At 40.4% G+C, this 13,272-nt stretch overlaps 1 protein-coding gene across 2 annotated transcripts in view; it reads left to right on the top strand.

Annotated features, from left to right (window-relative positions):
* Nucleotides 1–13,272, top strand: part of RALGAPB (Ral GTPase activating protein non-catalytic subunit beta) — a gene marked incomplete at its 5' end in the record, with an annotated part of 67,092 nt that overhangs the window by 36,451 nt on the left and 17,369 nt on the right. For both annotated transcript variants that reach the window (XM_080814518.1, XM_080814517.1), the window contains 5 exons: nucleotides 3,329–3,516; nucleotides 5,849–5,955; nucleotides 7,532–7,684; nucleotides 9,863–10,072; nucleotides 12,128–12,286. In XM_080814518.1, coding sequence (XP_080670644.1) covers nucleotides 3,329–3,516; nucleotides 5,849–5,955; nucleotides 7,532–7,684; nucleotides 9,863–10,072; nucleotides 12,128–12,286 — 817 coding nt within the window. The remainder of the gene's footprint in view (nucleotides 1–3,328; nucleotides 3,517–5,848; nucleotides 5,956–7,531; nucleotides 7,685–9,862; nucleotides 10,073–12,127; nucleotides 12,287–13,272) is intronic.

Below are 13,272 nucleotides of genomic sequence, written 5' to 3'. Positions count from 1 at the left end.
TGGCTACCTCTAGGGGACGTTCCTTGGCTATTCTGCTTCTTAATGATAACTCTCTTCTGTGCCTCTGTGCTCATTCAGTCAGACCCAACTGCATAGTATGGAATTCTATACTGTCACGATCATATCTGGTTATATTTGATACATGCTAGTGTTGTCTCCCTAACTTGGGTAGAGGCGACATTTCCTTCTTCAACACCTCTCACAATGCTAAGAATAGTAGCATCTTCTCCTTCATGTAGTAATACAAATTCGGAGTTAGGACTCTTGGAACACCTTTCAGCAGCCCCTCTGCCTAAGCTACCTGTAAGACACGTATACCGAGTTATTTAATCTCTAATTTTGGGATACTCTAATCCCCAGGGTTCCCATTTCATTTTTATTGTTGTTGTTGTTGTTTTAAGATTTTATTTATTTATTTGACAGATAGAGATCATAAGTAGGTAGAGAGGCAGGCAGAGAGAAAGAGGAGGAAGCAGGCTCCCTGCTGAGCAGAGAGCCTGATGTGGGGCTCGATCCCAGGACCCTGGGATCATAACCTGAGCTGGAGGCAGAGGCTTTAACCCACTGAGCCACCCAGGCGCCCCTTCACTTTTATTGTTAAAATTTTGATGTTTACATTGAACTGAAATCTCTCCCCCTTTAACTTCTACCTCACTATTGGTTCTAATTCAAACTCTTGCTAGTGGAGTCCTCTTTCCAGGTGGTAACAATGTCTGACGATAGTGCTCATGAAGATAGTGATTCGTTTTGCCAGTACGTTAAGCTGTTTGTTATAAGACAGAGCTTCAAGTACCTTTATCATCCCGGTCATTCTTCTCTCAGAGGTGTGGGTTTCACTACTTAGGTACCTCTTAAAGGCGCTGAGTATAATATTCTAGGTGAGTTGGATGATCTTTACGCTCTGTAGGATATTATATTTGGATTCAAATGTACTTTGAGGTTGCATTGGGTTTTGAGAACTTATAATTTGCATGAAGTAACTAAAATTAGAGTCTCTTTCACACATTTATCTTTTGTCTATTTTTCTCATCGTGTACTTACTTGTTTGGGGTATTTGGATGTACAGAACTCTACATTTAAACTTGAGATCTCTTTATGTAAGATTTACCTCATTATTTGGATCCCAACTCTTCCTTTAACACATTAACTCTGCAGTTCAACTTTTGGTCAACTGCAGATTTAATGAGCCTGCTATGTGTGTGTCCTAATCAAAGACACTGGTGTAAATACTGAACAGAGGTAGACCCACAAAGCACACCATCAGAGATTTCCATTCAGGTTGACAGGGATTTTTCAATGTTGTCTCCAAGGTTATCAGCATACACTGTCAAATACTTGTATGTCTTGATTTCAGAGACCATGCTCTGGCCTTTCCAGTCTAGTCACTATCAGAAGAGAAAATGTTGTTAGGCTGGTGTGATTTGATCTCAGTAACCCATTTCCTTGCCAGCAGCCCATTTGATATTGTCTTAGAATTTTGCTTGGAACATGCCAAACTCACGTGGTCCATATACTTTGTGACATCTGTCTCTGTCCCGTATTAGAAAACTAAAGTCACATTTTCCCATTTCTGCTTTGCTGGTATATCACTTGTTTTTCCACAAAACCTTAGAGGCTTGAACTCACCATCAGTTTCTCCTGGTCTTTGAAATTTTTAGACCATCCTCCTCCTAGGAGGAGAGAAAATTTTGGATGGAAAACTTCTCCAGCAGCGTTGCCTTCCATTATCAGAGGTATTTGCATTCAGGCATTAGAATGAAGGAGAAAGGGAGAAGCCGCTCAAGCTAAGGATTGAGATGACAAGAATGTGTTGGGAAGTGTTAGTTTTCCAAATGAAGTGCATATTGGGAAGGCCTTGTCGCACACTGGTAGTGCGTTGGACTCTAAATGAGATGCATATGAGGGGTCAGGTGATACTAGGACCACAAGGTAAAATCATTACAAGATACTTTCTCTCTGTGCTTCAGTTTCTTCATTATAAAATGGGAATAATAATAGTACTCACCTCAGAAGTTTGTTCTGATAGCTAAATAAAAGAATGTGTGTAAAGTGCTTAGACCAGTGCCTCATGGTAAGTGCCAGTTATTATTAATTTTTTATAGTTTTTAAAATTATGTTATGTTAGTCACCATACAGTAGTACATCATTAGTTTTTGATGTAGTGCTCCATGATTCATTTTTTGAGTATAACACCCAGTGCTCCATGCAATCTGTGTCCTCCTTAATACCCATCACCGGGCCAACCCATCCCCTCACCCTTCTTCCCTCTAAAACCTGCAGTTTGATTCCTGGAGTCCCTAGTCTGTCATAGTTTGCCTCCCGCTCTGATCTCCCCCCCCCCTTCATTTTTCCCTTCCTTCTTCTTATGTCCTCCATGCTATTACTCCTATGTTCCACAAATAAGTGAAACCATATGATAATTGTCTTTCTTTGTTTGACTCATTTCACTCAGCATAATCTCCTCCAGTTCCATTCATGTTGATGCAAATGTTGCGTGCCAGTTACTATTATTAATTGAATGTATGCAGAAATCTCTATGGACATAAACATTTCTGAATGTTAAGTTTTATTTGGTTGAATTCCGGTTTACAAAATATTTTTTTCTTAAATATTCTTATTTAGTAATTATAGGTGTTTTGTAAAGTGTACTATTAGTGCGTTCAGTCTTTTTTTTTTTTTTTAAGATTTTTTTTATTTATTTGACAGAGATCACAAGTAGGCAGAGAGGCAGGCAGGGGGGGAGGGGAAGCAGGGTCCCCGCTGAGCAGAGAGCCCGATGCATGTTTATCTTTGGGAGCTCCACAGTTTCAAAGTGTGATTAGTTGGGTTCTCTGGATATCAGACTCTGAGAGAAATTTCCTTGCAAGAAGTTTATTGGAGGGTGCTCTTAGGATCAGCCACTCTGTGGGAGTGAAGGAGGCAGGACTGAGCAGAGGGAAGCACTAAGCTGGGGCAAGTGCAACAAAGAGCTCTGGGGCTGGGATGGGACTTGATACCCCCACGTCACCCTTTCGCTGACTGTGGGCTGTCCCAGGACAAAGCAGTGATTTGGGGTGAGGTACTGCTTCTTGGCTGAGAGCAAGTCCTAGAGAGGGATACAGCTGGAAGCTGTGGCCACCATCTCTTTGCATCTGGGGGACTGGAGCTTTCAGTCTTGGAGGCAGGAATCTGGGGCACGCACCATGACATCTGCCACAGGGAGTAAATCTGACTTGCAAAGTGGAAGCATGGCTGTGGTCATTTAAAATTCAAAGAGCCACATTGATGCATGAGGTAAACTTAAGATTTTGCTTTGGGGATTAACTGTTGTCTTTTGCATTCTCCATAGTATTATGCAGTTGCTTGGAGCATTTCCTTCACCCAGTGGTCCTGCCTCTCCTTGTAGTCTGGTGAATGAGACCACTTTGATTAAATACTCCAGACTGCCAACCATAAACAAGCATAGTTTCCGGTACTTTGTCTTGGATAACAGTGTCATCCTGGCAATGCTGGAGCAACCTCTTGGAAATGAACAGAGTAAGTTTCAGCACTTTGGGCCTTTTCCACTGCTAAATTGACATGTTTGTCAGTGCTTCTCTCAGGCTGTTTCCAGGAATAGGGAAGGAAAAGGCTACAAATGCACACAATTCTGCATTTGTCAAAATATCTCCTAGCTGTGTGGTAATAGTAACGGAAAAAGAGAGGGTCAGAAAATAGAATACACATATTAAATAGAATCTCTTAGACGCTCTTTGTCTGTATCTGAATACCAGAAAGAAGCTCTGTAATTCTATAAAAAGTTTATTTTAGTGGGGTATTTTCTCTTTTGTACTGTGCATAAAAATTGTATTACTCTTCTTGAACTTTGGATCCTGCCCTTCTCCTCTTGTGGCCCTCACTCCCCTTTACTGTATTTTAGCTATCTGTGCCACCCAAACAGGTGGGAAATTTGAGGAGTCATCTTGGCCTGCTCCTTCCTGTTTCTCCCTTCCATAATTGGTGTCCAAGTTTCTGCTTACCCAGTGACTCTTGCATCTTTTTTTCCTCTGCATCCCTCCCAATACATCCAAATGCAGGGCCTTATTATTTCTTACTGAGATTATTATAGTTGCTTCCTATCTGGTCTGATCCCCCCCTCGTCTGGTTCCAAAATGTCTTATCCTTACCCCTGTCCTACTTGCTGCCACCATTATAGTTTTCCTCAAGTATGGATCTCACCATGCCATGCCCTCCTGAAAACCCTTAAATGATTTTCCATTGACACAACATACACTTGTTGCCTCCTCAAACCACCCCCCCCGCCCCACCATAAGCCATCTTAAGGTATATGACTACCACTGCAACCCAGGCTACTCAGAATACATTTTTTTTTCTGATGGGTATTGGAATCAGCCAGTATGTAAAGGAAGCATGTTCTCAGAGATATCCTGATTTCCGGGAAAGTGAAGGTTATAGAACCTATGGGCAGAGAGGGTCCAGGGAATCTCCCACTGTTCCTTCATTTACAGGTGAAGAAATGGAGGCTCAGAGAGGGTATATATGACTTGGTCAGGGTTACTCAAGAAGTGTGAGGTGTGACTAGGACTAGTGTCCAAATTTTCTGAGCTTTATACTGTGCTATTCTGTTGTCCCTGTCCCATAGGATTTTCTCAGTAATTAAAGACTTACTAACCTTTACAGAGGTGAACAGGGTCTTAAGTCCCATGCAAATTCTGTTGAGACTATATGGGTAGGATCTCATGAATCCATAAAATGAAAATGAGACATTTCCCTACAGTTCAGAGATGAATGAATACCATCACAGGTTTCCCTTGTATGGTGCGAAGGTACAATGACTTTAATGTCAAACAGATGTGGCCTTCAGTCATTTCCCAGCTCCAGAAGTTCTAGTTCCAACTCTTCCCTGCATGTACTTCTTTCTTCTCTGTCCCAGACCTAGGGCTTGCATCACTTTTTCTCCTGGCTTGTGCCTATTATTCATGACTCCCCCAGCCTTCTACTCCCAGGCCACTTCCTAAGGAGTCTAAAATCTCAGTGTTCCCTTTAGGTTTCCTGGCCTGAGGGGTAAGTGTCAGCCCTCTTCCAGATTTTTTAGGACTTACCTACTCTCATTCCCAGTAATTTCACTGCATTGGAAGTGTACTAAAAATATAAATAGTTGGGATTTTATAGATTTACAAGAACATTTTGATAGTTTATTATAATTAGTAACAGAAGAAGTGAGAAAGAAAAGTCTGAAAAAGTTTTAACTCCCATACCAGGACGAAAGGAGGGAATAAGAAGGAAGATCTGGGTCACCCGGGAAGTCCATCCTGAATTTCTCCCCATTGCCCTCCCCCTGCCCAATTCCCTGCCCCTGAACTTCCCCTGGGATGAAACAGGGACTGCCTGTGGTGGATAGCAGTACATAAGGCATGGGGGAATGCAGCAGTAGTACTGCAGACACCCAGTCTGTTTTTCTGGACTAAGAGTATTAGCTAGGACAGGGTCTGCCAGAAATGTGTGTATCACTGGAGGCATGTGAGATGGTGTTAGTCAACACGTTGATGAACATAATTTTATGTATTGTTAAATATGTGTTTAAAAAATAAACTATTAGCACACCAAAACTCACAGTTTTCCACTTAAAGATACACAGTTTCCTTTTTGAATAGATTTAAATTTAAAAAAGAAAGTGGTTGATATAAAGTAAGATAATAGTACTTAACGGTATGTGGATATGGCAGAAACAGCAGAGGTAGCACACAGACAAGAACACTGTGGCTTTCAAACACTGTGCTGGGCTTGGATTATTAGTGGTTGATAACACGTGTATTTTAAATGGTTGTTGTCTGAAATAAAAACTTTTTATACCAATATTTTATTTTAGATGATTTTTTCCCCTCTGTCACTGTGCTGGTCCGGGGAATGTCTGGAAGACTTGCTTGGGCACAACAGCTTTGCCTTTTACCCCGAGGAGCAAAAGCAAATCAGAAGGTATCCATTAGAAATTACAGGGAAGTGACTAGGAGTGAGTGAGTGTGTGCATGTGAGTGTGTGTGTGTTATGATTTAAAGGTTAGATAACATCTGAACAAAGTTCATTGGTAAATATTTTTGATCCTAGCCAGGGTTCAGTCAGTTGGTTCACATCAGAATCATCTTAGGAGCCCATAATTCCCACATCCACTAAATTAATCTTTAAAGACATCCTCACGACGGGTATATTTTCAAAAAGCTTTCCAGGTCTGAATCTGCTTATGATTAAGAACTGTTCTGAGCCATGGCCTCATTTTTTTGTACTGTGTTAAATATAATAAAACTCAGGTATGCGCCACATAGGAAAAAAATTTGGCCAGACTCTTGATCTCTCTGGCAATAGGACTTAGTTTCACGTTGTTTTTATATGATTTATTCCTGTATAATTGGTAATATGCCCTATACTTTTTAATATGCTGTATAATTTAATGAAATCTTATGTGGGATGGCATAATTTTTTTTCTTTGTAATGTTTGTAATTTTGTGAATAAAATTTGCTCATGGGAGAAGGTTGGAAAATTCAGATAATAAGGAAAAAATTTTAAGTCATCTGTACCCTGACTTTCCAGATGTAGTCACTAAGTTGTTTAGTAGATTTCTTTACAATCTTTTTTTCCTTTCTGTACACGGTAATATTAGAGTTTGAGTCCTTTTTGTATACTGTTCTTTTCACTTATAACATTTTAAGCTTTTACTTATGTTACTAAAATTTCTTTAAAACATGACTTCATTAAATGTGTCACCAGCATTTAAGAGAGACAGCCACAAAATTGGAGCATGTGTCTAAAATTGTTTAACATCCTAGGTGTCTGTTACAGATGAACTGTGTTTCTGCCCTGTGAGGAGCACACCCCTGTTTTTGTTTGGTGGTGTCATGCAGATCACATTCTGTCAGCACTGTAAGCCAGTAAATTGGCATTAAAGACAGGAGGAAGGAGATTGGGAAAGGAATTAAAATTTGTTGGTGCTTTAATATGTGTCTCGTACATTTTTATTTAATCATTACAACATTCTAATGATGGATATTTGCACTTTTCAGATGCAAAAACAAAAGCCACACAGTTAATGTATATTAAAGCAGGGATGTGGAGCCATGAGCATCTAGATTTGGTGTTCAGTTAGACTCACTGTCTAGAGAGGTCCAGGGGACCCAAATTTCTGCTTTGTTTATATGGAATGTTTTGAGAACCTTTGGAGACGAGGGAGATTTGAGCATTAAGTTCTGAACTGCTTTATCCATTGGTTTACCAATGGTTTACCACTTATTGGAGATTCTGGCCTGAGGCTGTTAGAGATATACAACCTATAAGTCACAAAAATCTGTAAAAATGATGAACATTTTTGTAAAAATAAGAGTACACTGGTACACGGACTGTTTACCTTTAGTGTTAACAGTGGGGTATTTGCAGATTCTTACTGAGTTCCAGTGTTATGTAATCCTAGGGAAAGAGGCATCTAAGAGACCAGGAAAGTATGTGTCATTACAGATGACACCAAATGTAATGCACATAACATTATTTGCTTTATTTTAACAGCTTTTTGTACCTGAACCTCGTCCAGTTCCTAAAGATGATGTTGGATTTAAATATACTGTCAAACATCGACCATTTCCTGAAGAGGTGGATAAGATTCCTTTTGTGAAAGCAGATCTGAGCATTCCAGATTTGCATGAAATTGTCACTGAAGAAGTAAGATAAGTCATTGTCAGCTATTGTTAAGGGAATGATGATAAACATTCTTGAACAACTGCTGTGGTCGAGACACTGCTTTTTTTTTGATGTTACTGGAGATGGTTCATAAGATGACCTAGATCTCTGTCATCCAGGTTACCATATAGTAAGACAAGTGTAGTTTATAGCTGATTCAAAGGACCTGGACGTCTCTTAGAGAGGCATCTTGGGCAGTCTGTGGTAGGTTTCAGCAGGATGGAGACATGATCGCACTCTGGAGGGCATTTGGAGAAGGGAAACCCAATTCAGAGATTTGGATGACTATCCAGGCAGGGAAAAGGAAGGACTACCTGACTAATAGCAGAAGTTGAAACACATGGAATGTAATATAGAGATAGACCCAAGCAGTCTTCAATTGATGAGAGAAGGAAAAAAACTGAAGAACTTAGATTCTAAAGCTGAGTGACAAAGGAGATGTCTGTGCTGTTTATAGAAATATGGATTATTTAGGAAGAGGACAGGTTTGGCAAGATGGGGAAGATGTATTTGGTTTTAGATTTAGATATTTAGATTAACTAATAGGTATCTTAGATCAGGAGAGAAGTTTAAGAAGCAGGGGGCAGAAGTATGTCAGGGCATGAGAGAATAGGGCAAGAATGGAGGCTGCTTACTCTAGCCAGAGAGATCGGGGAGAAGGAGCACTAAGTAGAGGCCTCTGGATTTTGGCATGAATGTGCAGGTGACCTTTGAGAGCAGGTCCAAAGTCAGTGACACGAGTGTAAGGGGCTGGGTGATGAGTGGTTAATGAGAGGCAGTGAACATAAACTACACAGTTAGCAGTTAAGAGAAGGGTACAAAGTAGATAACAGCATGAGGAAATGGCCTAGCTAAGGCAAGGCAAAGCTAGTTTTTACTTTTTTCTTTCTCTCTATTTTTTAAACTCATAGATGTGAGGAATATGAACATGCTTAGAGGCTGAAAGGAAGGAAGCAGTGGAGAAGGGCCTGTGTCTGCTAACACTGTAAGATGAGCTAGGAAAGTGCTAAGTAATCGAATAAGAGTCTGATTGACTCTTAAAAAAAAAAATAGAAAAACCATATTTTTGGTAAGACAGGAGAGAAGGAGTGAGCAGGTGGAGATTCAGAGACATTTGAATGTGGAAAGGAGAGAAACTGAAGGAGCTCATGTAAATTTTAATTTTAGTTCTTAGCAATGAAATAGGGAATAAAAGATAGTTCATAAAATTGCCAGGCAGCCCAGCCCAGGTTAAATAGAATCGTCTGGGGGCGCCTGGGTGGCTCAGTGGGTTAAGCCTCTGCCTTTAGCTTCATGATCTCAGGGTCCTGGGATCGAGTCCCGCATCAGGCTCTCTGCTAGGCAGGGAGCCTGCTTCCTCCTCCTCTCTCTCTCTGCCTGCCTCTCTGCCTACTTTAAAAAAAAAAAAAAGATTCTCTCTTCTTCTCCCTCTGCCCCTCCTCTCCCAAATAAATAAATCTTTAAAAAAAAAAAAATAGAATCGTCTGTAGTGAAATTACTTAACTTACTGTGCTGACTGTCTTCTTCACAAGTCCTTGGGATCTGGAGGCATTAAGTAAAAAATTTGAGTGGTGTAAGAATATGGAAGGATAATGGCCATTTGTATGTTTAGAAGAGGGTACCAAGATGTTAGATTTGAAAAAAAAAAAAAAAAAAGATGTTAGATTTGGGAGGGCTTAGGTGTGTTGGTTGGCATATAGATGAAGCCAGGCTTTCCCAGCCAGGCTATTGGAAGGATCATCGTTCACCACAGAGGATCGAGTTAGACTAGGATTGAGCAGAAGCGAAGCAGGGGGTAGGGGAGATTCTCTGAATCTAGTGGAGTAATCCATTCAGACGAGGACTTTGAACATGAGGGGCTGCAGGGTGAGGGTGGACTGTGGTGAGGGAGAGGGAGTGGAAGCAACAACCCCTACCCCTTTCTTGCCCATTTGAGGGGAAGCAGAGACAGAATGGTTTCATTTACAGTTTTTTGGGTATTTGTTTTAACCTCGAAACGTGTTTGCTTCGTTGCATTCTCTACTGAATTGAAACTCTGTGTTGATCACTGAAAATTATCTGCATTTCCTTTGTTGCTTAAAGCTTTATTTTCTTAAATTAAGGTTAATCCTGTTACTTTTCTAATAGTTCCAACAAAATTAAATATTTGGTTTATTTCAGTTGGAAGAAAGGCATGAAAAATTAAGGAATGGCATGACCCAGCAGATTGCTTATGAAGTACACCTTGAACAACAAAGTGAGGAAGAGCTGCGGAAGAGAAGTTTTCCTGATCCAGTTACGGATTGTAAGCCTCCACCTCCTGCCCAGGAATTCCAAACAGCACGCCTCTTCCTTTCTCACTTTGGATTTTTGTCCTTAGAAGCACTGAAGGTAATTTTCCTAAACCTCTGTGAGTAAATATATTCATAAGTTAACATGGAGTTGATGATAGCTAAAACATTTTTATGAGGACAGAAGGAATTAAATAAATAAATCTTATCCTGCATGCAAGTCAATGAAATTCTGTGGTGCTGTAGTTTTTACTCTGCAAGTCCAAGACCATTTGTCCCCTGAATCCTTCTGGATTGAGGGGACAGTCCCCCTGTCTGAGGGGGCTGCTTTGGTAATACACCTAGCACTGAAATTTGCTGAGTCGTGTAGGGCCCATATCACATGTATAAATGAAATCCACAGATAGTTAGAACAAGAATGTTAAAAATCTTCTATTAGCATTTATGACTGAAGGTACAGGCTACAGTGGGCTCTGCTCTTTCATGCCTCTACTAAAAAGTAACAAGTATTTGTGAGCCGAGAAGTTCTTATGTTGTGCAGGTTCTAAGATCAGACTGGCTGGGTTTAGGTCCTGGCACCAGTGCTTGCCAGCTTTGTGGTCTTGGGCAATTGCCTGACGTCTCCGAGTCTTAGCTCCTCATCTGAAACGGAGATGATGAAAGTCTCCGCCACACTGAGGCTGTGTGAGGCTGCATGAGATATTTCATGCAGTACTTAGAGCACAGCCAGCCAGCCTGGAAGGTAAATATTGCCATTCTTCTTCTTTTTTTCTTTAAGTAGGCTCCACACCCAGCATGGAGCTTGAACTCCCAACCCTGAGATCAAGTGTCACACTCTACTGACTGCATTAGTCAGGGCCCAGATATTGCCATTTTTCTTCTTCTTCTTCTTCCTCCTTTTTTAAAGATTTTATTTATTTGAAAAAGAGAGAGCACAAGCAGGGGGTGGGGAGGTGAAGGGGGAGAGGGAGAAGCAGACTCCTCCCTGAGCAGGGAACCAGACGTGGGACTAGATCCCAGGATCCTGAGATCATGACCTGAGTTGAAGGCAGACGCTTAGCCTACTAAGCTACCCAAGCACCCCTCTTGCCATTATTCTTAATTCTATTATCCTTAAAACAGTTTTACAAGGAAAGTGATACTATCCCTGTTTTACAGATGTGAAAACAGGCTCAAAAATGTGAAATAGCTTGCCTGAGGTGGATTTGGGGTTTGTACTAAGGCCACTTTGTTTTGAAAAGCGCAATTGAAGTGTACCAGGGAAGCAGTTGCTCATTGCAGAAGTTGTCCCCTGCTTTTACTCCCTAGCAGCTACTTGGTTAAAGGCCAGGGGTTAACGTTTTAGGAAAGCAGGGGTAACATTGCTGGTTTTGGGTTTCAGCACGTTGATGGAAAATGTTCCGTGTTGTAGAAAAGTGAGTTGGTAGTGGAGAACATGAACATTACTCTGAGCTCACACAAGTTTGGGGGGGGTGTGGCCAGGGAGAGGGAGAGGAGGAATCTCAAGCAGGCTCCAGCACAGAGCCCAATGGTGGGGCTCAGTCTCACAATCCTGAGATCATGACCTGAGCTAAAAACAAGTCAGCTGTTTAACCGACTGGGCCACCCAGACACCCCTGTGAAATTTATTTTTTACTAGAAAGCGTGACAGATTACAGAGAAAATAGGATTCAAAATTATATACATGGTATGATCTCAGGTGTCTTTGAAAAAATTATATACAGGCTGCCTGGGTGGCTCAGTGGGTTAAAGCCTCTGCCTTCAGCTCAGGTCATGATCCCGGGGTCCTGGGATCAAGTCCCACATCGGGCTCTCTGCTCAGCGGGGAGCCTGCTTCCCTTCCTCTCTCTCTGCCTGCCTCTCTGCCTACTTGTGATCTCTGTCTGTCAAATAAATAAATAAAATCTTTAAAAAAAAAGAAAAAAGAAAAAATTATATACATAGTATGATCTCAGTTGTCTTTGACAAAAAAAAGTTGAAAGGAAGTATACAAGAATGTTAAATAGTTTTTCTAGTTTAGAATAATGGTTGTGTTTATTGCTGCCACTTTATAATTTTTTTTACTTAATATGTATTAAACTATGAGCAAGTATTGCTTTTATAATTAGAATAATGAAAAGAGATACTAATTTCTCCTTTCTTCCTTTGGTGGCAGGAACCTGCAAATAGTCGCCTACCTCCTCACCTTATTGCACTTGACTCCACGATACCTGGATTTTTTGATGACATTGGGTATCTGGATCTCTTGCCATGTCGTCCCTTTGACACAGTTTTTATTTTCTATATGAAACCAGGTCAGAAAACAAACCAGGAGGTAAGATTTCTGAATTTGGGGGATAATTTTTTATGCTATAAATGTTAAAAACTTTTACTTGGCTGTGTTTATCCATGGTGGTAGGTAGGTTATACGTGATGCTTAAAGACTGTGAACCAGTTCAGAATGGAATTAATGAAAATCGTGATGCTCAGAGTCCTAAGCCTTTTGACTCTCAAAAGAACGTGATGTAGAGAGGAGCCATAATGTGTCTTCTCCTTAAAGAATTCAGATTCAAAAGAAACTGAAATACAGAAGGTTAACCACAAAAAGCTTAAGGTGAAAAACAGCAGCAGATATTTACTGAGCATCCTCAGTGCCTGGTACAGAAGTGAGTAACAGTCTTTCCTCTCAAGGAGCTTACCTTGCAGGTAATTTCACAAGCAAGTAATTTCAGTTGAGGCATATGTAGCGTACAGTGGGGAGAAGAACACCTGAAATAAAGGACAGAAGCGGAAGACTTAAGTAAAATCTAAGTTAGAGAAGACTTAAGTTGGTGCATGTATCAAAGAGAGTAGGAGAAGAATGAAGAAAAATATAAGATAAAGGATAATGGGAAACTGGAGAGTAAATGACAAGAGAGTTAAAGCATCTGTTGGAAATGAATAGTTGAAACATGGAATTGGCAGGCAGCTACGAACTTTTGACTAGGAAAGGGCCAAAGGAGGAGTTACCAAATACAGTATTAGATGTACAGGGCACTAGGACTACATGGTCTCAGAATTTTACTGTAATCCTTGTAACACTGTTAGCTAATCAAATTGAACACACCGTAAGAAATTTATCAAAGTCACAAAATGTTTATTTCTATTAGAAGCACTATTTCAGATAATTGGTAAACTATTAGAAAATGGGATTGATTTATGAGATTTATGAGAGATTTATGAGATTTATTATAATTGGTGAACTATTAGAAATATGAGATTTCTCATCTCATGCTATTGACTCAATAATGTCAGTATCTGACATTCCAGAACTGCCATCTA

Source organism: Martes martes (assembly GCF_963455335.1).
Source record: "Martes martes genome assembly, chromosome: 9".
Lineage (NCBI taxonomy): Eukaryota > Metazoa > Chordata > Mammalia > Carnivora > Mustelidae > Martes > Martes martes.
Note: the sequence above shows the minus strand (reverse complement) of the source record. Positions and strands in the feature narration are given on the sequence as shown.